This window comes from Anolis carolinensis, chromosome 5 (assembly GCF_035594765.1).
Source record: "Anolis carolinensis isolate JA03-04 chromosome 5, rAnoCar3.1.pri, whole genome shotgun sequence".
In the NCBI taxonomy this organism is placed as follows: Eukaryota; Metazoa; Chordata; class Lepidosauria; order Squamata; family Dactyloidae; genus Anolis; species Anolis carolinensis.
The window spans coordinates 179,829,911-179,855,493 of record NC_085845.1 but is presented as its reverse complement, the minus strand read 5'-3'; the positions used below and the strand labels follow the sequence as shown (position 1 = coordinate 179,855,493).

The window sequence follows — 25,583 nt, the reverse complement described above, 5'->3', positions numbered from 1 at the left end:
TCTTTTTGTGGAGTACAACTGAAGCATTTTCTGCAGAGTCCATCATAAACACTTCACACTGTTGCTAACAGATTAGTGTAATTGGATGGTGTTCAGAAACCTTTGATTATTGCCAATTTTATGTTACCCCAGCATTGAGCTAAGGGCACCACATATGGGGTCAGAACACACAGTTTAAGAAGCCCTGTTATAAACCAAGACCAAGACAACTGAAGACAATCAATTTACATAGGTTATGGGTTATAATAATAATAATACTTTATTTATATTCCCCCCTATCTCCCCAAGGGGACTCAAAGCAGATCACACTACACATACATGGCAAACATTCAATGCTGTTTGGAGACCGGACAGAACAAGACAAACAGAAGGAGGTATGTAGTCTTGAAGTCCAGTTTTTTTGGTGCCTTGGAGGTTGAGGTTGCGCTCAGATTTTGTCACAGGGCGTGCTGTTGCTCCATTCTCTATGATGAAGAGCCATCAGGACTTCCTCCTTCCACCTTCCTCTCAGTCACCGCATTTCTGGTCTTGTTATTTATGGTGTCATAAAATACCTTCCCTGCAATTTGTGGTGCCTAATTTCTCTACTTACAGCTTATAAGCTGTTTTCAAACTGCTTAGGTAAACAGTGAGCTGGGCTTGACGGTCAGGTGCTCACACCGACCGGGCTTTGAACTGGCCACCTTTCGGTTGGTAGTTCTTATTACTGCTGGTGATTTACTAGCTGGGCCACAGCCCAGCCTTTTATTCTGATCATCAGCATACATCACAGCATCATTAAAGGTATAAAAGGAAGGTATAAAGGAAAACAAAAATATAACAAAAAACTGTTCACATGCACAATGAAAATACATCATAGGGGAAAAAACAATATTAGTCAACTTGTTCAAACTCCTTTCAACAGCAACCTCATTTAAATGGAAGATGTCTGAATAAAATAGCTTACTAGGCAATAGAAGAACAAGAGGGAATGGGTCAGCCTATACTTTGGAGCAGCCACTAAGGCCCCTTCTGCACAGTCCTGATTGCCAATCACTTAACACTTTATATCTATATTGTGTGCATTCAGCTGGGCTGCTATGGATCTTTTAACTGATTCTATTTTAATAGAGGTTGTTTTATCTAATTTATATATTGGGTTTATGTAATGTTATTATTGTTTTCGTGTTGATGTATTTTATTTTATGTATTATGTATTTTATGTATGGCATCTTTGTGTGCTATTTTGTAAGCCACCCCAGGTTCACTATGGGAGATTGTGGTGGGGTATAAATACATTATTATTATTATTATTATTATTATTATTATTATTATTATTATTATTGACACAACAACATTGTATGACACAGCAAACAAGATAGATATGCTGGATTTCGTATCACAAAATCCCAAGTCGAACACTTCCCAAGTGTCTAGGACTGTGTGATGTATTTTTGGATGATGATGATTATTATAGAATAGAGTCCTTCAAGTAGGATCTAAGTCATATGGTGCTTTATAAGTCACAAATATCGACTTTAGTTGTGCCAAGACTAGAAGCCAGTGCAGAGTGATAACCAATAGAGCTGAACTAACAAGGAAATTACATACTTTCTGCAATCGTCTCCTGTCAAGAACCTGCCCATGGCATTTTAGACCACAGATGAAAATACTTAAAAGCACAAATAATTACTGAGTGTGGCCGTTCCCTTTTATGGTGATGTGGATGTGTCTGCTATGTAAGACAAAAACACTGAGCAATATCTACACCTTGTTTTGACAATGCCTCCAATTTTTATTAGCACAGAACTTCTCCTTCGTGGGCTAGTGCCAGAATTTTTTTTACCTTTCAGGATAGTGGGCACAGAGGCAATAAAAAATAAAATGATAAAGTCATATCAGGAGAAAGTGAAGCAAATCGGTAGCTTTGCATACACATGTTTTTGCCTTCAATACGTCAAACAGTATATTTTCTATTAACTGAAAAAATAATCCAAAAGAAGGGGGGAAAGTTACTTCATTGCAGTTTGGGGAGGGCAGAAATTGTGACTCTCAATGTTACGTTGCCATCTGGTGGTTATAGCAGAAATATTGTCAAATTACAACACAATCATACATCATCTCAACTACAGATTGTTCACATTCTTATTAGCCTATATAGGCACATTCCTCCGTACAGGAAATACCCACCTTCTGACCTTGAGCCAGTGACCAACAGTTTAGAGCTGCATGAAAACTTGGTTGCTGGGAGTTTTTTTATATATATATAGTTTCTACTTATTTTGACGACTCTCTGAAAATCTTGGGACTGACCCTTGGAAGCAAGGATCAAAGTAGGCTCATTTGGAGAACCAGGGCACACACTTTGGTTCTCAGCTTATTATGTCCACCCTGCTAATCCCATTGGAAGAAACAGAACTGGGGGATTTGTGATCTAGTGAGGCAGAAAAGGCTTTGTATCACTACAGCTCCCTTGCTTCTATAGCACTGAGCCATGGCAGCTAAAGTAGTGCCAAAATACATTAATCCTATACTGTCCATGCACCCTTAAAAAAACAGTGGCAGCCTGAATATTCAGGGCATTTTAAAGAACATATTGCTTTTCACACTCACATTCAATGTCTAGCTAACCAATTTTGTTCTAGGAATCATTACTATAGCTTGGAATGTTACTTTTAAGAAGGAATATAATCACTTGTCAAGGAAGCTCTCCAGAACTGAGCAGTTATAGGATGATGCTGTAAGACAGCACTTCTTAAACTGTGGCTCCCAACCCCAAATGGGGTTCCTGAGTTCAATGTTGGGGTCATGAAAACATTGGCAACAGTAAATGTTTTCTAAATGTCATCTAATGGCTGTTTTAGACATTTACACAAATCTGTTGTGTAGCATTTCTAGTGGATTCTGCAGAACAACAACAACATACCCCCCCACCACCACCATCTCCCAGAAGGACTCTGGGTGGCTTACAGAAGCACATACAGTGCCATAACACATAAAATTAGAGGTAAAATAACATCATATATTAAACAATGATAACAACAGTTAAGATAAAAACAATACATTACAAAAAGTCCAATTTCAAAATAAAGGAAACACAGTACAAATTGCCATAAAATGAATAATACAGCATCCCAGCCGTGGCCCAATTCAACCATTAAAATGCTGGTGACAATATTAGTCTGGTCCTTAGATTCGCAGATACCTTAATCAGAGGATGATTCAGCTATGCTCCACAAAATAGGAGCCTGTTTAGCCAGCCTTGCCAATGCTGATTTGATATCGGTAAATGTTTGATTTTTCTAATACTTATTTTATATACACATATAACCAGGGTCAAATAATAATTTCTCAGGCAGAAAGGTGTTGCAATTGGAAAAAAAATTAAGAAGCCCTGCTGTAGTACACAGATGAACACCTTCCTATTACTGCCCAGTTATGCATGCCTTCAGCAGGTCATTTAATCAGTTCTTCTTAAAAATATTTTCTCAGGCTGTGCCATCAGTATACCTGAATACCAAATTTATTTAAGCCAGCAAAATGTACATGTCTCCTAACATTACATTTATCGTCATGAAAGATTAAATCCAAATCCTTTTAAGAAAACCTTTCAAAAGCATGACACAGGTTTCCCAGTTCTTCTTTCAAGTGAGTGATGACTTCTTTCACTTTTCGTGGTGAATCGAGCACTTCTATGCTGCATGTAAAGGGATCGTAATGCAAAGGAAAAGGTTTCTTGAGTGTCAAGGCATATTTCCTGTTGAGAGAAATTATAATCAAAAGATGGATTTCCAGTTGTTTTTTCAACAGCAAATTTGCCATCTCCTGACACACAGTGAACTGGATAGGAAAAAAGAGTAGCACAACATGGTCAGAGGTTGGCTGGGGATTTGGGGTACTGTGGGTCCAAAAAAAACCTTTCTAAACTCAGCACTAAGGTAGCAAGAATTATAGAACTTTTGTGTATCTCTCCACACATTTATCTATGGTATATTTTACAGGGAAATATTTTAAAAACCAGCTCATCTCTGTGTACCATGTGTTCACTGTAGCATTGCCAGAATCATCCCAGACCCTGAGGTTTCTGGGCCAAAACTTTGCGACAGCCCTAATAAGTAAGTGTTGTGCATTTTGTACCAAATACTAAATTACTCACAACTTGTCATGCAAATACAGAAAGAGAGAGAGAACACAAAATATTATTTTCTTGTTTGAAAATTAAAACAAATTTCTTAGCTAAAGGGACTGTTCCCAAATCAAGATAAATTGAGGGAGTCATTAGTTATCCCTTACTCAAGCAATTGGGAAAAAGAACATTTAATTTGGCTTATTTGCTTCTTTTTGCTTCTAGGCAAACTCATAATGGAAGCAGAGAAAATAGGGGGGGGGCTAACTGAAAAAATATACAGGTTGCCGGGATAGTTTTTTGCAAGTTGCAACAAATGAATCAGTCCTTCCAAACTGTAGAAAGCTCTACTAACGGAGCTGGAAATTAGCACAGAGCCCGTCCCTTGTGCCAGGATCCTAGCTTCCTAAAAGTGAAGGGTGTCTGCCCTCTTGCCTCACGAAGATAAAACTGGAGCCCCATGGCCAGGCCCTGAGATCTGGCGACCCAAGTTCATTGTTTTCAGATTGGTCTCATTTTTCATTACTTACTGGAGCTGAGATTTTGCATCTTCAAAATGCTCTGCTACAAAGTAGATGGACTGGAATGACTGATCCTGGTATGGCTGGACCACCATCATATCTGGGTCAAAGGGTTTGTATTCGGGCTTCTCTGATAGAGCATACTTTCACGAAAGAGTAATGAGAGTGTTAAAAAGTAATTTATTGATATGTCAAAGAGGTTTACATAGGTGCTGATTTGGACCTCAGCAAATAGGCAGCATCCAAAATGCTGTCTTAAAATGACCTAGAAAGAAAAAAGGGGATCTATGCTAAGAATACTATGTGACTTGAAGGATTGTCAACCCTAGAGGGAGGAACGGCTTACTCCACACCTCCCACAAGATGAGCAATTCCCTCATAGTTAACAAATATAAATTGTAGACCTGCAGGTATTTCATGTTTGCCTGCAAGCTTGTTTCACTTGGCTTGCTCATATTTTGTATCCAACGTTGTATATTTCTAACTGTGGATAAATTTGTACTTACTTTATTTGGAAGTGGGTTCGATAAAATCTAATCACCCTTTCCAGTTATAAAAAAGTTTGGAGTTATTACTAATGTTATTTTAAATATGGAAACCTTGTTACACAGCCAGTTAGGGCATCACAAGTGCAACAGAATCTAAACAACTTCTCTCCCCAGCCAGCCCAGGACATCACAAAATTCTTTTGCTTTGTTTCTTTCTTCTTCTCCATCAATTCTCCATTGTGGAGAAAGGATGCCAGCAGCAGGATCAAGATGGTCTGGAAAAACTTCACTGTCACCATCTGAGCAGAATGAACACATCACCAAAGATGATTTGCCTTTAGAACTTCTTCAGTTAAACAGATTGGAGGAAGCACAGAACTCCCATTTTTATAATGTGTTGGTCCAGAGCCAAGATAAGTTACTTTTTGTACAACAGCTACCAGAATCCCACAGCCTTTCTAGCCAGTGACTATGATTACTAGAAGATCCTGGGAGCTGTATTCCAAAAATGTAATTTGTCCAACCTTTGAATTTACCCCAAGGATGGCATAAGACATCTGTGAGGGAGGGAAAGCTGTTTTGCATAGAAATGGCACCAAAATGAACTTTTGAATAGATGGAACACTAATTTCTTCATTAGCACTGTATAGTTCATAGGCTACCTCTGAAAGGACACTCTTTAAATCTAAACCAGATGCCTTAGTCATAATACGCAACAATATTATGTTTCAGCTTGTGAATACAAGCTGAAAGGTTTTAGGATCTCAGGCACATTTCTTTCCAGCAGAATCTTTCATTTTTGCTGTGGGAAGTTATACTTCAAAAAGTTGAATTGACCCAATATAACCTTGTAGCAGCTGAGGGAACCTTGTGTTTCTACAAACAAAGCATGCAAGAAGGGTAAGGTCTGCCAATTGTGAAGTATGGGCTGTTGCATTTTACTGTACACAGGCTGAGCTCCAGGCTGGGTGTTAACAGAGGCCTCATTTGATATAATGCAGAGCAGCTGACAGTACAGTAAAAATTACAGAGCAAAACAAAGTGTCTCAGGCACATTCTTATTCCTCAGAAAACAAATGGTTGGCCAGAAGGCAGGCTCTTCCATGTCAGTTATGGGAACAGGCTAGAAGCTGGGATCATTACCTTTGGGGACTGTAACTCCAAGGATCCTCTAGCTAGCATAGCCAATGACTATGCTCACTGGGGATTCTGAAAGCTACAGTCCAAAAACGTAACTTCCAAAATTTGATTCAGACATTGTTGTATAGACCTTTTCTTCCACTCTGAAGGACAAAATGTTGAGTGACCTTAAGAACTCATGTAGCAAAACCAGACCTAAAGTGGTCAACAAGAAATTGCAATCTCCATAACTTAAAATAAGAGTATATACTGTGTTTTCTAAGAATATAATTCTTGACTAATTTTCCTCTGAAAGGAAGCAACAAATAATATTAGATATTTTCTTCCTGCTGCAAAAAGTATTTGAAAATCATAGTTTTCAAAGTCTATTTGCAATTCAGTATAAGATTTCTGTGGGGATTCATTCTCTGCAAAATTCACATGTAGTTGTTTTGCATACAAAACAGCACAAGAAGCAGTCTTTTCCATAATCATATTTTTTCTGTACGAAAATAAATCCTGTTTCTTGTGCAAAAAATGCTATTTTCTGTGTAAACAAATAAATACAAAAAATGTACAATTGAGCATAAAGCTCAGCACTGTCCTTCAGTGATAATAACTGGTAGGCTTATCTAATTAATACTGTTATCTCGAGACAGCTAATCTTTATGAAGAAGTTACCCATATCTTGAAAACTGAAACATAAATGCTTTTAAAACTTACCATCAGCTCCCCATACGAGGAAAGGAGGCCTGCTCCATAGGCTTTGATAGCTCCATTTTGTTTGCAAAGACCAAATTCAACAGTAAACCAGTAGAGCTAATAGAAACACAAAGAGATCCTTAAAATTGCCCTAAATCATATCTCCCTCTACTGTCTGCATCCTGCTGCTCACTACCAGGTTGCCTTATTTTGGTATGGAGAATGCAAACTGCATCCATCTGTTTCCTGATTTATACATTTCTCTCCATATTTCTGTGCTTCTGAGAGGTGGTCTTCTATTGGCAAGAGTCATTGCTCTTCCCTGCCCCCCAAATGGATCAGCCTAGCATACTATGGGGAAAGCAAAATAATGATCTGCAGTTGAATTGTGGTCACCAAGAACCAATACTACAGAGAAGGTTAAGGGCAGCAAGTGGTCAGGATTAAAAGTTTTTGATTCCAGAGTAATTGGTGTATTTGCACGTGTGCCTAAGACCAATGTCTTAATTACACATACAGATAGCAAGATTATTCTTAACATATAGATCCTATAAGTCTAAATGGGTGGTGAAAATTGAACTTTTTTTTCATGTCAGGAGGGACTTGAGAAACTGCAAGTCGCTTCTGGTATGAGAGAATTAGCCATCTGCAAGGATGTTGCCCAGGGGACACCCGGATGTTTTGATGTTTTTACCATCCTTGTGGGAAGCTTCTCTCATGTCCCTGCATGGGGTGCTGCATGAGGGAGCTCATCCACACTTTCCCCGGATTCAAACTGGCAACCTACAGGTCAGCAACCCAACCTTCAAGTCAGCAATCCTGCTGGCACAAGGGTTTGCGCCACTTTGGGAATGCAACTAATAAGGAGCAAAATGAAGAAATCGCTTCCCTATGAGAATTGTGGCTCCCAAATGTAATATTCATTCAGTACACAAATTTCTACCACTGCAGTCACTTTAAAAAGTTCAGTAGAGTTTTTAGAAATAAGGATTAAGCTTTCAGAAGAAAGTGGCTGGAAAAATACTGAGGAATATGCAGTAACAGCGTTCCATGCAGTCATGCCGGCCACATGACCTTGGAGGTGTCTACGGACAACGCCGGCTCTTTGGCTTAGAAATGGAGATGAGCACCAACCCCCAGAGTTGGACATGGCTGGACTTAACGTCAAGGGAAACCTTTACCTTTACTATGCAGTAAATGTAAGAGTTCTAGAAGTGAATAATTTTATATGTCTGACTTACTGCAATGCTAGAAATTTGGTGTAATGGAGAGAGAAAATGTCATTTGAGAACATTATTCTTATTTGGTGGGGCAGCTTATTCATTTTATCCCTAACCCTCTGTTCTCCTGCAGTGTCCCAATTTTTCAACTGCAGCTAAACCTATGGTTGGTTTTCTACTTTGATCATGCTAGAATGCCAGAGCATCCTGATTCATAAGAAAACTGGAATAATGGAGATTAAAAGAATGTGTGCTTTGGTTTTTCGAGCTCAAATACTAAAACTTTTGGCAAATACAAAGTAGTTTACAAGATAGCAATGTGATAATTAAAAATTTAAAAAGCAGTCTTATATATGGAAGGAGTCTGGCATGCTGGTATTCCATGAATCCACCATCACAATGCAATGCATACTCACAGCTGATAGATTTTCTATATCTGTAGCAGATGCTCCAAGGGAAGCCAGTCCAATATCCTAAACCAAAAATATTGTATTATTGCTATACTGGAAGAAACAGTCAATCAAATCAACAAAAATAGCCACGTAAAAGCAACGCTGTTATACAGAAATGGTTTTACCAGCAAAGTGAAAATGTAAGGAGCAGTTTAAAAATTCACCAACAATTGTGGGAAAGGAGGCAGGTTAAAGCATGGTGAAAAGTATGCTAGAAGCAGACAGTCTTAATTGCTTGTTGTTATATTATTATATTATTCTTTAGACAGGATTTCCAACTGCTACATGTACTCTCTATTACTGTGCACATATCGGTGAAAACACAGTCTTTTTGGGTTATAAAGTCAAAGGATAAATCCTTAGCTTCAACCTAGTTTTGCAGACCTGTTAATCACTTCCACCTTTGATTGAATTGATCATATCATAATTGTTCATAATACAGTGGAACCTCTACTTAAGAGTGCCCCAATATAAAAGCATTTTGAGTTAAGAACTAGCACCAGAGTTCAGGGCTTTAGGGCTTCAGGGGAGCAGCCTCCGTGCCTCGTGCTCTTGTCCACTTTGGGAGATAGCTGTCTGCTTTGTGCTTGTCAGCTCTAAGGAACTTTAGGTTAGTTGATTTTTGTGGTTTTTATTCCTGGTATATTTGGCTTCATGCAGAGAGAGAGGGGGAGAGAGAACAAAAGAGGAAAGGTGGCTGGAATGAGTACAGTATGAAGAAAATGATGCTTCTGTTTCTTCATTTTGTGCTCCTTTGCCACAACTTTGTGCTTCTACCATTTCAAAGTTGATCTTTATTTTTTATTGCTCCATGTGACTGTGCATTTATACATTATATGTTATTTTTAAAGTACCTTTTCTTATTTAAAAACATGTAACAAAAAATGGAGGGGGTCAGGGCCCTGGAAGAGATTAATAGCATTTCAATGGGAAATTAGCTTTGAGATAAGAGTGTTTAATAATAATAACAACAACAACAACAACAACAACAGCTTTATTCTTATATCCCGCCCCATCTCTCCGGAGGGACCTGGGGCAGCTCAAATAGAGACCAAGCCAAAATACAACATAAAATACAACAGATTCATATTGGAATCTCTATTTTGTCACACAGAATTTCTAATATAAAGTCTTTCCTAATCTACCATATCTATGTGATTTAAGCAAGGCCTGAAACCATCATTAAATATTTGAGATCCACATGGTACGCAGCTATATAGCTCAACATTTCTCAGCTTAACACAAAATCTTATATTGTTGTTCCCTTATAATTAATTTTAGTGCTAGTTATATCCCATGGCAAAAAGGTATTATAATGCTGCTATCATTGCATCTGCAGAGAACCGTCCATCTGAGCTGTTTCGACTGGTCAGAAGACTTTCGAATCACAAGACTGGAATCCCTGATCAGTTGACAGCTCACTGTGAAGCTTTTGCTCCGTACTTTGCAGATAAAGTCGCTCAGATCTGTTCTGACTTTGGCATAAGTTTGAATACTGTTTCCATGGATATGACTCAGGCACTTGCTTATGTATTCTTTTTGGCTTGTTCAGCCGGAAAACATGCACAAGATCCTTGGGGACAGCAGCCTACTACGTGTGCTCTAGACCCCTGCCATCCTGGCTAATCAAACAAGAGGGACTGGCGGAGGGGTGAAGGTGGTGGCAGCAAAATTCCAGCAAGCTTGAAAGAGGTGGTTGTCAGACCATTATTTAAAAAGCCATCACTGGATCCCCCCCAATCAAACAATTATCGGCCAGTATCAAACCTCCCCTTTCTGGGCAAGGCTCTGGAGCACGTTGTTCAACAACAGCATATGAATGCGTCCCTATGCATAGATTAAAGGAGCTTCCCCTTTTCATACACACAGAGGGAAGAAAAATAACACTGGTCAACACACATTTTGGTGTCTCAAATGTCAGCCCTCTTTCTGGGTATATTTGACCTACAGGTTCCAAAAATGGCACTGGTTTCCCCCAGGAGCTCTAGTTTTTGAGATACATAATGTATGCCAACTACCAGTTTCCATTTGGTTGCCCACAGAAAACCATGATAACCATATTTAAGAAATTAGAACTGATGCAGTCAATCTAATGCTGTTTTCTGAATCAGGACCCCAAATAACCCCAGAAACAGGCCTAAAAACCAAGACACCAGGTGGCAATAACAAATGTAGTATGCTGCAATTACAGTGCCAAACATATGCTACTAATCTTTTCATTAAGGCCTAGGATTTCCAAAGGACATGTTTCTGTCATTCCTCCTGTCTTTTTACACTGTCAGTTTATGAAAGCAGAATCTATACATTTCATAACTACTCTGATTACCCTTCCATGTTCTCTACTCTGATTTTCAGGGTATCATGGAGAATCTTCCTGTCACTATATCATCATTTTTGGTGCAAATTCCAAGAGTTGAACTTGAATATTTCCACTTACAAAACCTCTTAAGCTTCTCTCTGTCTGCACAACAGCAACATTACCTGTGAGAATTGGGCAAAATCCTTATCAGCTAACATGGGAACATGGCCCAACAGTTCATGACAGCAATCCCTGTGAAAACAAAACTATGTTTAAAACATGTCATAAAATGAGTTTCTTCCTTTTTGTCTGGCAACATGTGGTGGCCGTGTTGCAAATCCAGAAAATGTACATAGATCTGGAATTCAATTGACAGACCCAGTCTTTTAGACTTGAACATGCCCATCTGTATTTTATGTGTTTTTATGAATGTCTGATGTAATTTAATAACTTTTTAATTGATTCACAATGTATTGTACAATTTTATATATGTGTTTTATTGTAAGTCCCCTATTGGATGAGAAGGGCAGGATATAAATATTGTAATAAACAAATTGTAATAATAGATCTTCTCTGGAATTTTCCATTGCTTTACTTGAATGTCTTTTCCCCCATCTTCTTGTCCACTGCTGTAGGGCGAACTATCAGTGGTGAAACTGATAGCATCAGAGTCCATACAGCTGCTGATGTCCAGATCCTTGTACTGGTTGGAATCTTGCTCATGACATACATGTGTTTGACTCTACATTATGCATGTGTATATGCTGTTTTGGATGGTGCACAAAACATAAATCCCTTTAGCACCATGCAGAACATCTCTCCTAAAGCAACAGTAAAGCTGGCTGGACAAATGTTGGTGGTGTTTTCTACTGTAGCTTCTCATTGGCTTGGGACAGGGGAGGGTGGAAACTCAGGAGAGCAAGAAGCAGCCTGTCTCACCTGCATCTGTACCCAAGGGGATGAGAAAACATTGAGCTTTTTCACATTAAATTCTAAAATCTCTACAAACTGATCAATCTTGCCTTAAGATAATGTTTATTAATCCAGCAAATCAAGTCATCCCAGCATTTTAAGAAAAGCCATGGCTTCCCTCTATAGAATTTAAACCTGCCTGCAAATTATTGCTCATATTCTAGTACTAACCGATTATATACATGAATGCATACGTAATTTACCATTACAATTGGCCCTCCACATTTGTGGATTTGACACATGAGGTGTGTCAAATCCACATTTATTTGAAAACATGAGGTGCAAGTGTGTGTGTTCATTTTAAAGTGGAACACCAGCTGGCAGCTGTATGATGTCTTACATATTAATCAACCAAAGGACAATTCATTTGGTCCAAAAAATGTAGCATTGTATGTGTATGTGTGGGGCGGGGGGAGCATTACATATGATCAGCCTCCTGTGTGGTTTGAACTTAAGACAAATTTCCACAAGTTTTGAAAAAATTAAGTGGACTTTGGCAATTCAAATGCTGATATTGGACTCTAATGTCAACATTCGGAAAACAAGCATAATATAGTAAAATATGGATCTTCCTCCTCAAAAAAAGGAGTGTAGGATCTGAGAAGGGTTGGTGCGGACAGAGAAGGGTGTTGTGTGTGAACATGTCATAAATAATTGAAGTTGACAGTGAAAATAAAACTCATGCCAAAGTGTGTGAGAACCCTGAAGTTTTCCTTTATATTCCTCCCACTCCAAGCTACTTTCCTCACGTCCCAGTCCTGGCAAAACTGAAATATCATGTTTATGCAAAGCGCCAGTCCAATGTATATGGAACCACTACTGTCCTTGTTAGCCAGGGCTGAGAGCTATTACAGGACCACCTCACTCCTACTCACGGTTCGGGAGAATGCATAGGGGACGATGAGTGCCTGATGTACTGTGTACTCTGAAAGACACGGAACGCCAATCCGGCAAGGAAGTCCCGAGCAGATAGAAGCCCTGCGGCTGGCCTCAACTTAAATCCTGTCCTTTCTGGAAGAAAAATTAACAGAGCAATTACCATAAATTGAAGTGTATATAAAATCGAGAAATGTTAATGAAATCAGCATGACATCAATCCGGGTGGCATCAGCAAGGGCGGGGGAAGGAAAATACAGCCTCCAAATAAGAATTCTGACCTTCAATGAAATTTTCCTTCCATTGCCAATGAAATTTTCCTTCTGTAAATATCTAGCATTGTAGTTTGAAACACTGAAAATCATTTATATCTAGAACTCTTATCCAGTTCAACCCTCACATTGTAAGACAAGTACTCATGGTTCTGTCTGGCAAAATATATCCTCTATAGGCATTTTCTAAGTCCTCCAGGGCAACTCTACAGTAACTCCTGAAAGAAGTAATTCATTTCAATAGGGTTCGCTATTATCCAAGGTTTCCTGCTTCCATGGTAAGTTTGTGAATGTATTCTCTGTGGATATGGGAGGGGGATCATACTGTGTAGCAGTGGTTCCTAAGCTTTGGTCTTCCAGGTGTTTTGGACTTCTGCTGCCACAGTTCCTAACAGCTGGTGAGATCACTGTGATTTCTAGGACTTGAAGTCCAAAACCCCTGGAAGACCAAAGGTTGGGAACCACTGCTATATGGGATGTGTTACCATTCACAGCCCAATTCTATGGAGATCTAAAGCATATTTCCAATTGCTCAATTAAAGTTTTGGTTACTGCAATTCTAAACATTTGCAGATTGGTGGAAAAATTCACCAGAGAATAGTATTCTTATTTGAGGAGGGGCAATGTTCCATAAGGCTGCTACCATATAACTGCAGCCTAAGTGGACTTTGGAGCTCAGTAAACAGGAAAATGTCACTTTTCAGGGACATTTGTTTTTAGCGGAAGTCTGGAGTGCTATATAGGATAAGAAGTGTAAATAATGAGGGAGCTATTTCATCATCTGTATGATGGTTGTTGTTTTTGGGTTTTATTTTTCAGATGGTGGAGAGTGCTATGGCTGGAAGAAGTGCAGAGTGGTTACCTTACTTGTAGAAGAGATATGGAAGCCTGATATCAGAGTAGCCACACTTCAAAATGGATAGTTGTGCATGGCATGGGCTAGATCAGTGGTTCTCAACCTGTGGGTCCCCAGGTATTTTGGCCTTCAACTCCCAGAAACCCCAGTCAGTTTCTAGGAGTTGGAGGCAAGAACATCTGGAGACCCACAGATTGAGAATCACTGGACTAGATGGTTCTTAAGCCTCCTTCCAACTCTACTATAGACATATACTGTTTGTGGGCCGCATGTGAGATTCACTATTTTGTGTTCTCCATAACGCTGTGGAGGCATAATAATGGAGATACAACCTCCCTCCCTGTTTGTTTAAAGCAAGGCAAATGGGAATATATTCCTTGTTTAAATGGTGAATTAGATTCTCGGAAACACAATTTTCCGAGAATGTACATTTTGATGTACCTTTTTAATTTTAAGATAATACAGGAAGGGGGTTGATGACTCTAAGGAGCACCACAAAATTTCCACATTATGTTGTCACAGTGGCTGTATTGTATACCTCACTACCGGTGGGTTTTTAGAGTTCTCAGATATGCTGAAATTGTTCACCCAGCATCTACTAGTCATTGTATCTAAACCAGCCAACCTGGTGAAGGGTAGACTCTGTGCTAGGAAGGAAGCAGACATTTTTGGTAAATAAATAAATAAATCTTAAACTTATGGACTGATAGCTACAAGGCACTGCTACTACCTTAGCTTCATACCATTTTCATGCATTCTATAATGCCATAAAAATATCTTTCCCAGATGTTGGATACAGTCTCTCTCTTGGAAAGCCCTTTCTTTTTAGCTTTGAAATAAAGTTATATGTTCCCATTCTCCATCCGATGCAAACATTGTGCTTTTTTAGCTAAATGATTCCCCAATTTTCTCAGGTTAACAAATCCTCATTGAGTCATCTGAAAATTAGATAACACGTCTATTAGAAAACAAAGAAGAAAACCAAGCTCGTATTCCTAAACTATGGCACTCTAGGGGCTCTCACTCTGCCATGTCTGTTAGGTGGGAGCAAAGCTGAAAAGGACTTTTGTTTTTATTAATGTGTAACATGGGAAATTTTACTTATATTTTATTGCTCTCCAATAAAAATAAGTTTGCAATAAAGAACTGGAGGTGAGACAGGGTCTTCTTGGACAAATTGCTTAATGTCTTCTGGAAACCCAAAGAGAGTTGAAAGAAAAGTCATGACCAATTGCCCTAAAGAAACCTATAGAAACAAAGCCCCATTCTCTTGGCTGCCAAACTCTGCTGCCACATAAAACTGCTTTTATTCTTTGGCTGTCACTTCTCCTGCCTTAAAATCCAGTCATTTCAGTATACCAATATATGCAGCCCAAAAAATAATACGGTCTCTCTCATATACTATTTAATTACTTGAAAATCATGCAGCCTTCCTGTGCCTAGATATATAGAAAAATTTTCCTGTGGTTAACTGGCACTGTCATGATGATCACGTTGGAAGAGTCCCCAAAATATCATTCAGAATTGGGCTTTAAAATAACCCAATATCATATTCATCCTACTCCACCTGCAGTCCAGTTTTGGGAGTACACCATTAGCCATTTTTTGTTTCTTCATTCTCCTGCTGTTGCTAAAAAAGCAGAACAGAGTGGGACAATTACTTTCTTTGATCTAGTTGTGATATTGCTGTAATATGTTGTGGAATTATGTTGTCTTTTTTGCTGTCACATCAGAGTGTTGATTCATGTTTTCCTGGAGGGTCGTTCCCAGATGGTGAAGCTGAGGGACACCTGCTTGGACCCCTGGCCATTGACCTGTGGGGTCCCGCAAGGGTCTATCCTATCCCCCATGCTATTCAACATCTACATGAAACCGCTGGGAGAGGTCATCCAGAGTTTTGGAGGGCGTTGCCATCTCTACGCAGATGACACGCAAATCCACTACTCATTCCTATCTGACTCCAAGGAAGCCCCTCGGATGCTGAACCAGTGCCTGACCGCTGTGGCAGACTGGATGAGGAGGAACAAGCTGAGGATCAATCCTGACAAGACAGAGGCCCTCCTGGTCAGTCGCCCATCTGATCGGGGTATCGGGTGGCAACCTGTGCTGGACGGGGTTGCACTCCCCCTGAAATCACAGGTCTGCAGTTTGGGGGTCCTCCTGGACTCAGCGTTGACGCTTGAGGCGCAGGTGTCGGCGGTGGCCGGAAGGGCTTTCGCACAACTAAAACTCGTGCACCAACTGCGACCATACCTCGTGAAGTCTGACTTGACCACGGTGGTCCATGCCTTAGTTACCTCTAGACTGGACTACTGCAATGTGCTCTACGTGGGGCTTCCCTTGAAGACGGCCCGGAAATTACAATTGGTCCAGCGTTCAGCGGCCAGACTAATAACTGGGGCGAGTTACAGGGAGAGATCCACTCCCTTGTTCAAGGAGCTCCATTGGCTGCCGTTTATTTTCCGGTCCCAATTCAAGGTGCAGACCATCACCTATAAAGCCCTAAACGGTTTGGGACCCACCTACCTTCGTGACCGTATCTCCTATCATAAACCTGCCCAATCCCTTCGATCGTCAGGGGAGGCTCTCCTGTCGCCACTGCTTATATCCCAGGCCCGCCTTGTGGGAACAAGGGAGAGGGCCTTCTCTACTGTGGCCCCCCGATTGTGGAACTCACTGCCCGGTGAGATTAGGCAAGCCCCCACATTAGCAGCCTTTAAGAAAGACCTGAAAACATGGTTCTTCCATTGTGCCTTTGGAGAGTAATCACTAGATAAATCCCTTTTGCTGCTCTCCTTCAATATTTGTCCTCCATATTGCACCGCCACTTTATGACCCTGTCCTCTGTGGTTTTTACTCCTACTTCCTTTCTCACCCTGAGTTTTAACCTAGTGCTCATGTGGTTTTATTGCCCTTGGTTTTATTGTTCTTTTGATCTTGTTTAATGTAGTGTATATTTTCTTTTATTGTTGTTGTTTTATTGTTGTTTAATGTGCTATGATTTGTTGTTCTATTATATTTTGTTATATTGTATTGTTCTGGGCATGGCCCCATGTAAGCCGCCCCGAGTCCCCGTTGGGGAAATGGTGGCGGGGTATAAATAAAGATTATTATTATTATTATTATTATTATTATTATTATTATTATTATTATTATTATTATGGTCTACTAAACAAGAGCAGACCATACTATGTACCTTCAGTGCATGGGGTAGGTCAGATACCCTATGCACTGAAGGAACTTTAAAATGATGGGAACCCATAGCAAGCTTCTCTGCCAAATCCAACCATAAGGGGAAGAGAGGCAGGGAACCTTGGGCTAATGGTCTCTGCTAAAGTACCCAGGTCTGAGAGTTGTCTTGGTGTCCAAGGTCTTGCTGCTAGAGTTGGAAGGATGGTGCCACACTAGCTTACCTGTTAAAAATGCAGAAACCTCTTGCAGTTGAGGGATACAGTCTGCTTGGTATCCACAGTATTTTTCAAGCTGGTCGAATGCTTCCAGGTACCGTTTACAGGCATGAGTGGGATACAGACTGCTCAGCTTCTGATAGATTTCTTTCCTGAAGACAACCACATTTAGGTGGTTATTAACTTTGCTAGGAGCAGTATCGCTTATATGACCCATGCAGTATTCCTACTCTTATGGGATTTTAATTACCAGGCTGTTCATATTGCCAAGTGAGAAAAGGAGCAGATTTTAAGCAGAATCTTGTTGGCACCTTACGCATGTCTAAGTTCTCCTGCAGAACTACTTGGCATTTTTATCTGATGTAGAACATTTGCATTCGGTTTGACATTGTGAGAGCAGAGATGTGCATGCTGTGGCATTGTGTCTATGGACATGCATGGATGTGGAGTTTGCAGATTGTTCTCTATTGACTCTAATGGTTTGGAGTTACAAAAGAGTAGATTTTGATTGAATAGCAGAATGGACTTCTTAACATAAAGAGCAGTTTGGAAGTGGAACCAATTGCCTATAGAGGTGGTGGGTTCTCTTTCTCTGGATACTGAGGATGCTTTAGCTGGGGTTTCTGCACTGAGCATGGATTGAACTCTGACCCAGAAAGCCACTTCCAACTCTGCTTCTATGTTTTTATGAAAAGTACAGGGCCACTGTCCTATATTTCATCTTGCAACCCTATTACTGAAGAACCAGTGAGCTGAGCACGGACTAGAACTCTAATGTTCAAATCCTTGCTCAGCTATGGAAACTTATGGAGTTACCTCTAACAAGTCACAATCAGCTTCAGAGGAAGGCAATAACAAACCTTTTCTGAAGAAATCCTACCAAGAAAATTATATGGTAGTTTCCTTTAGGACTGTCATAAGTCAAAAATGATGGGAAAGAATGCAACAATTACCCTATCACTCATATACCATTTTGGTTACAGGTTCCGTAGTAAAGCCACATGACATTTGTTTTTCTGATACGAATTCTGGTTTTTACCTTGCAGTCATAGTCAACAGAAAGAAGAACACAATGAATTCTTCTTCGGAATAAAATTCTCAGATACATGCAAAACTAGTAAAGTTAGCTCTTCATATTGAACAGTGGTTCCCAAGAAGATACCAAGAAAAAAAATGGTTAGGCTGTGTTATTATCCGTAGTAGTAACAGTGAAGCCGCGGATCATATTTTAATTCTTGCAGACCACTGGTGGTCCATAGACCTCAGGTTGGGAACCACCAATATTGAAGGATTCAACTATCCAAGGCTTGAAAATATTTTAAAAATATCCCAAAAGCAAATTTAGAATTGCTGCTTTATATAAAGGACATCATTTTACTATGCCATTGTATATAATGGGACTTGACCATCCACAGGGGGGTCCTGAAATCAAATCCCAGCACATACCAAGGGTGCACTATATTGATGCTTGCTTAGGAGCTATGTTTAAGATTGCACCTTTAATATAAAAATGTGAATGTTGTTCCAATGCATAAAATATATTTAGTGTTTCACATTGTTTGTTTTGAAAACCTCTTTTTTAAATGTCAGGAGCGACTTGAGAAACTGCAAGCCACTTCTGGTATGAGAGAATTGGCCGTCTGCAAGGACATTGCCTAGGGGATGCCTGGATGTTTTGATGTTTTTACTATCCTTGTGGGAGGCTTCTCTCATTTCCCCGCATGGAGCTGGAGCTGGTAGAGGGAGCTCATCCACATTCTCCCCAGGTTGGATTTGAACTGGTAACCTTCAAGTCAGCAACCGAACCTTCAAGTCACAAGGCTTTAACCCACTACGCCACCTCATGCAATGCCATTATGCAATAGAAAGCCTATGGAAAAGCGGGGGGGGGGGGGTTGCTTCTTTCCCTCAAATTCAATTTTGGGATTGTATTTCATATGTAAATATTATTTTATACAAGTTGAGATCATTCTTAGAAAGACTGACTAAATATAATGGCCTTTTTTCTGCTTGGATATTGTATTTTCTCTTTCTTCTGCTGCTGTAAAACAACAACAACAACAAATAAAAACCTGCAAGACATTTGTTCCGTAACAGTGTTTGGGAAAGAAAGTGAGCTGAGAACCAATGCCAAAGCAAATGGCATCAGACAAGATACTATGTAAACACACAGTGCTCTGTGGGGATCAAACAGTAGATCTGAGCAACCACTAGTAAAGATAACCCTGCTGCGCCTAAACCAAAACTAAATGGATGGCTTCACCAAAACTGAAGGAAACATTTTACATCCTCATCTCTATTTTGTTGGCCACCACACTAGACACCATTATGAAAATCATAAGCTTACCATGTAGCAGTTTCATGTGCAGTGTACTCAACTCTTGGTAATGGGTCTCCGCTGTGGAAGAGAAGAGATAGCACTTGATTCAAATCTATTTGGATACCACAAATGAGCTATTGTTATTTTGGTTTCACAGTCTACTAGGTGTTATCATCTTGAGTTTTGGACAATCAACTACAGTAGAGTCTCACTTATCCAACACTCGCTTATCCAATGTTCTGGATTATCCAACATATTTTTGTAGTCAATGTTTTCAATATATCGTGATATTTTGGTGCTAAATTCATAAATACAGTAATTACTACATAGCATTACTGTGTATTGAACTACTTTTTCTGCCAAATTTGTTGTCGAACATGATGTTTTGGTGCTTTATTTGTAAAATCATAACCTAATTTGATGTTTAATAGGCTTTTCCTTAATGCCTCCTTATTATCCAACATATTCGCTTATCCAACATTCTGCCGGCCCGTTTATGTTGGATAAGTGAGACTCTACTGTATTTGGATTTTATTCAAGGAATTTTGATTCAATACCTTTTAGCATTCTCCCTTTCTTTTGGTGATTATCCCAATTTTCCAGCAATAAGCATTCTACACATCTTAATTAAAATTCAACTTCCCATCAATCCCAGAAACACTTGCAAACAGAGAAAACCAGACCATATACCACAAGAGAATATGGACAATAAAAAACCAAACATGTTTTTGTTTAATTCTGGACTGTTGTTTTACTTACTGTCTGAAGTTAAAGGCCAAGTCAGCAATAAAGGCTCTGCGCTTCCTGTATTCTGGATCACTGTATCCCTAAAAATAGAAGGAAAATACTTCTTCAGTCAAATCAACCAAAAATGCACACTTATAGAGTTTGAATTTAGCTGGGAAAATGAGAGGTGAATTTGGAAATTAAGCAACACTTAATTTAAAATATGGAGTAAAGTATCTTAACAGTTATTTTTGCTGTTAACAGCCATCAAATCAGCTTTGATTTATAATGAGCCTATGAATGAAAGACCTCCGAGTCACCCTATTCTCAACAGTTCTGATCAGATCTTGCTGACTCAGAGCCATGGCTTTCTTGATTGAGTCCATCCATCTAGATTACAGTCTATCTCTTTTCCTATTGCCCTCCACTTCACCAGCATTAGCATCTTTTCTAGTGAGTCATCTCTTGTCATGATATGGCCTAAGTATGATAGCCTCAATTCACGAGTTTCTCTTTAATAACACTTTATGAAGATAACAGAGATCTTGCCCAGGATCCTACTGTAGCAAACTGTCAATGGACTATTTTGTGTGTTGTTTTACAATCAACCCACTTACTATATGGGTGATCAGCAAGAAAAGAGGCATTGGGAATTGGGGGCTGACTCTGAGCTTCATGAATTTCTGGGTTTGGGAGTCCTCAAAGGCAAGGCATTATGGAAGGGATGGTTTGGAAAATGTGTGGAATGGCAAATACTTTGTTTTAGGAACGCCTTGAAGTCAAGTATTCATGGAATAGACAACTCAGACCCAGACTGTTCACCCTCTTATTACCTTTTTCATCCTCCTGTTGTTGCTATCACTTTCTCCTTCTTTTTCTTACTGTTCCTGACACCACTACCACTTCTCCCACAAGAAAAACTTTGGCAATAGAGCCATAGCATTGACAGAACAAGATTTTTCTTCATTGTTTTATTTACTGTACTAAATATCTCTTTGTGCAATGTTCTAAGGATAAATCTATATTGTAGAATTAATGCAGTTTGACAGCACTTTAACTACAACGATTTATTGCTAATTATTCATGTTCATATTTAATAGGCATTTTATTGCCTTTAGGCTTAGATACCCTTGAAAGTATACCCATAACTTACTGGGTGGTGATGATCTGAACCTGGATCATATTTGGTGATCAGGCGATGGCACTGGTCAAGATCTCTTATTTTCTTAGGGAACCAGGGAGCTGTTGGCAAGAATATAAATAGCATAGTGAGGATATAGTGTCTGTATTTTTCCTGGACATTATACAAGAGCACAAGCATTATCAACCAGGTGGACAGGAAGACTTGCAGTTTTTGCAAAGTTAGTTACTGAAGATTTGTATGATTTGCTCTGTCAAGTCCACTTCTGTTCATCTCCTCCCCCCTTCAAGTAAGATTTTAAAGAGAGAGAGAAGGAAATCAGTAATCTATGGTCAGTCTTTTTGATAGGGTTGTCTGCTGTATTTTTATATTTCTGGTTGTGTTTCTAAATGATATCAGACTTTTTAAAATTAGAAATGGTTTAATGATAGGCTGTTTGTGTTTAGATTTTTTTATCAGCTTTTTGTTTGTTTTGCTTTGTCTTTAATCCCTTTTTAATTCCATCTTAAGACACACATTAAATGAAAGGAGGGCTGGACCCTATGCTTCTGGCATCTTTGATGGGATTTTGGTGCTTCTTTCTGATGTATGATTTCTGTTTCAAGTGAATGCCAAAGTGTGGCTTACATACTTTTCTCTTCTCTCTTTGTCTTCACATCTTCAGCCACTTCCTTTAAAGAACTGATAAGGTTGCTGACTTTACAGTTTGGAACCTCACACCTCACAAAAACCTCAAGATCCTCATCAGTATTTCTCCAAATTCTAATGGGCCTCGTTTCCAGGTGGTCGATTTTGACTCCAAATAGCTGTAGAAGACAGTCATGGTCAAACAAATGTATTATACAGTGTGTCCAATGACATTGTTAAAAAGTGCTCCCAAAAGTAAAAACAAAATAACAAGGAAGTCAGCAAACCAGGAATACAATTCCCCTTCTGCCTCAAAAGAACCAATTAATGGTGCATCTACACCAGGCATGGCAAACTTGGACCCTCCAGGTGTTTTGGACTTCAACTCAGCTTAAGTGGCTGAAGGGGAAAAAGAAAGGGCCTGAGGCTGTTAGGAATTGTGGGAGTTGAAGTCCAAAACATCTGGTGGGCCTAAGTTTGCCTATTATATAAAAGACAATGCAAAACAATATACATATGTAAAACAATAACTTATAAAAACAAATTTACAATAAGAAATAAATAAACATATTTAAAAACATTTGTCTAATACAGTTATTGTAGGCAACTCAGCAAGCCAGATGGTAAACATTAGCACGACTCAATAAGAGTTAGCCTTCCTATTACAGCTGAGTGTCTTCATCAAAAGCTTGAACAAACAGGAAGGTCTTTAGCTGCTTTTTAAAAGATGTCAGGGAAGGGGCTGTTTTAACCTCCTTGGGGAGGAAGTTCCAAAGAGTTGGAGCAGCCACCGAGAAGGCCCTCTCTCATACAAACACATTTGTGATAGTGGCAGCAACTAAAGGAGGGCCTCGCTAAAAGAACATAACATTTGGGCAGATTGGTATGAGGAGATGTGGTCAGATAGGTAAGTAGGACCTGAAGGAGTTAAATCATTTCTCCCTGTGTTCCTGTCCCCCCCCCCCCATGTTGCCTGATCAAAACAACAAATATTTATGACATGGGGGGAGGGGGAGAATAACCAACGAAAATGGGGGAAATGGTTTTCCTCCTTCAACTCCCCCCACTCAAAATTCCTGAGCTGGAGACCGAAAGGTCCCAGGTTCAAACCCCGGGAGCAGCGTGAGCGGCCACTGTTAGCTCCAGCTCCTGCCAACCTAGCAGTTTGAAAACATGCCAATGTGAGTAGATCAATAGGTACCGCTCCGGCGGGAAGGTAATGGCGATCCATGCAGTCATGCCGGCCACATGACCTTGGAGGTGTCTACGGACAACACCGGCTCTTCAGCTTAGGAATGGAGATGAGCACCAACCCCCAAAGTCAGACATGACTGGACTTAACATCAGGGGAAAACCTTTACCTTTACCTTTACCTTAGCCAACATAGCCAATGGTGAGGAATGGAAGGAGTTAGTTCAGCATCTGAAAAGCCATGTGATTGTTGCCCTGCTGAAGTGAATAAGATCCATTCCCATGAAGGTGTGGCTTTAGCACAGCAGGTTAACCACCAGCTGCAATAAATCTTACTAATTGAAATGTGGGCAGTTTAAAAGGAGGGGGGGGGGTGAGTACTCGACCTTCAGCCCAGCTCACTACCCACCTAGCAGATTGAAAACAGATGTGAATAGATAAATAGGTACCGCTTAAGCGGGGAGATATTTTAATGGTACCATAAGGAAATACAAGAAAAATGCCAGAGATCAAAAAAGAGGGAAGTCTGTGAACATGGAAGATGGACATGGAAGACATGGAAGACATCTTCGACATGGAAGGTGGAGCAACAGCATGGCCAGAATTGAGCACAACCTCCAGGACACTGAAGATGAAAAATGCCTCTATATACAGTAGAGTCTCATCCAACATAAACGAGCCAGGAGAACGTTGGATAAGTGAATAAGTTGGATAATAAGGAGAGATTAAGGAAAGGCCTATTAAACATCAAATTAGGTTGTGATTTTACAAATGAAGCACCAAAACATCATGTTATACAACAAATTTTACAGAAAAGGTAGTTCAATACACAGTAATGCTATGTAGTAATTACTGTATTTACGAATTTAGCACCAAAATATCATGATATATTGAAAACACTAACTACAAAAATGCGTTGGATAATCCAGAACGTTGGATAAGCGAGTGTTGGATAAGTGAGACTCTACTGTACCTCTATCTGTACTGTTGTCTGTCCTGTCTGTGTATAACGGCATTGAATGTTTGCCATGTATGTGTTCTGTGATCCTCCCTTAGTCCCCTTCGGAGTGAGAAGGGTGGAATATAAATGCTGTAAATTTAAAAAATATGACTGCAGCCCTTGCCCTATGACCATCTGTCAGGGGTGCTTTGATTGTGTGCTCTTGCATGGCAGAATGGGGTTGGGGGTCTCTTCCAACTTTGGGATTCTAAAACAAAAAACAAAGAAGGTGCAAAGAGAGCTGTGCTTTTAGTAAACTGCCCAGATCAAAGGAATGTATAGGTGAACACGGAAGGAAACAACTGGCTATCCAAATCACCCCCTTTTAGCGCTCTCTCAGTTAGCATACATGCAAGGTGCTCTTCCAAGAGGTGGAAAGCTCAGGGTTGGCGGGGGGAGAAAAGCCCTGTTTCTCGGGATCCAAGGTGCGGAAAGGGCCAAGGAAGGCAAGGCAAAGCGGTACCTCGAAGGCTTGGGCTGCGCGGGCGATGCCTGTTCTTTTCCCGCCGCGGAGGGCGAAGGTGAGGCAAAGTCTCTCTCTTTCAGCCTCTTTGGGGGCGCGGGGACGGTCTCCCCATAATTTCGACGGCTCCATCCCTGGAAGAACGGCTTCTTCGGGTCTCCTGGGAGGATTTGGTTCCCTCCCCGAAAGGGCATCAAGCTCTCCTTTGAAGAGGCAGGAGGTGGAGGGCGACAGGATGCGTCAGAGGGGATCGACCTCAATTCCCATTCTCCCCGACGTCTGGGGAAGATAGGAATCGCCGCCCTGCGCTTCTGGGTGGCACCAGGGGAAGGAAGCGCTCTCCGCCTCCAGGTCTCGCAAATAGGGATGGATATGATCCAGTGAGGAGAGTCAAAAAGACGCCAGCGGCCCACGATCAATCCATGATTATTATTTTTTTCGTGTCAGGAGCGACTTGGGAAACTGCAAGTCGCTTCTGGAGTGAGAGAATTGGCCGTCTGCAATGACGTTGCCCAGGGGACGCCCGGATGTTTTGATGTTTTACCATCCTTGTGGGAGGCTTCTCTTATGTCCCCGCATGGAGCTGGAGCTGATAGAGGGAGCTCATCCGCTCTCTCCGGGTGGGATTTGAACCTGGCAACTTGCAGATCAGCAGCCCAACCTTCAAGTCACAAGGCTTTAACCCACTACTCCACCGGGGGCTCCAATCCATGATCAATAATGACCATTCGTTCTCTTTGAATTCCTCGTCATGATTAAATATCCACAACCCCCTCAGTCTTGTTGAAACTATGGCATAAAATGCGCAATATTATATTGGCTTAAT

General features: G+C 40.3%; 1 protein-coding gene across 5 annotated transcripts; it reads right to left on the bottom strand.

The window, feature by feature from the left end:
* Window positions 1-238: 238 nt before the first annotated feature.
* LOC100562555 (tyrosine 3-monooxygenase) lies at window positions 239-24,948 on the bottom strand. Of its 5 annotated transcripts, none has more exons than XM_062983047.1 (12): window positions 24,758-24,948; window positions 22,108-22,282; window positions 21,489-21,577; window positions 20,369-20,436; window positions 19,637-19,687; window positions 17,296-17,441; window positions 12,754-12,889; window positions 11,089-11,158; window positions 8,572-8,628; window positions 6,957-7,052; window positions 4,636-4,769; window positions 239-3,736 (listed from the first exon to the last, which is right to left on the bottom strand). In XM_062983047.1, the coding sequence occupies exons 1-12, from the start codon at window positions 24,887-24,889 to the stop codon at window positions 3,577-3,579; spliced, it is 1,314 nt and encodes a 437-aa protein (XP_062839117.1). In that variant the 5' UTR covers window positions 24,890-24,948; the 3' UTR covers window positions 239-3,576. The 5 variants fall into 5 exon arrangements, with proteins under 5 accessions (XP_062839117.1, XP_016849139.1, XP_008108786.1 ...); XM_016993650.2 differs by lacking the exon at window positions 24,758-24,948 and adding an exon at window positions 23,465-23,625; XM_008110579.3 differs by lacking the exon at window positions 24,758-24,948 and adding an exon at window positions 23,471-23,625.
* Window positions 24,949-25,583: the final 635 nt, after the last annotated feature.

Excerpts from the sequence above, each read along its gene's own strand:
- LOC100562555 (XM_062983047.1), bottom strand. The coding sequence starts at position 24,889 with ATGGAGCCGTCGAAATTATGGGGAGACCGTCCCCGCGCCCCCAAAGAG. Across the intron at positions 20,437-21,488 it reads GTTCAGATCATCACCACCCA|GGATACAGTGATCCAGAATA; the intron begins GTAAGTTATGGG and ends TTCTATTTTTAG. Across the intron at positions 17,442-19,636 it reads GCACATGAAACTGCTACATG|GAAAGAAATCTATCAGAAGC; the intron begins GTAAGCTTATGA and ends GGTTGTCTTCAG.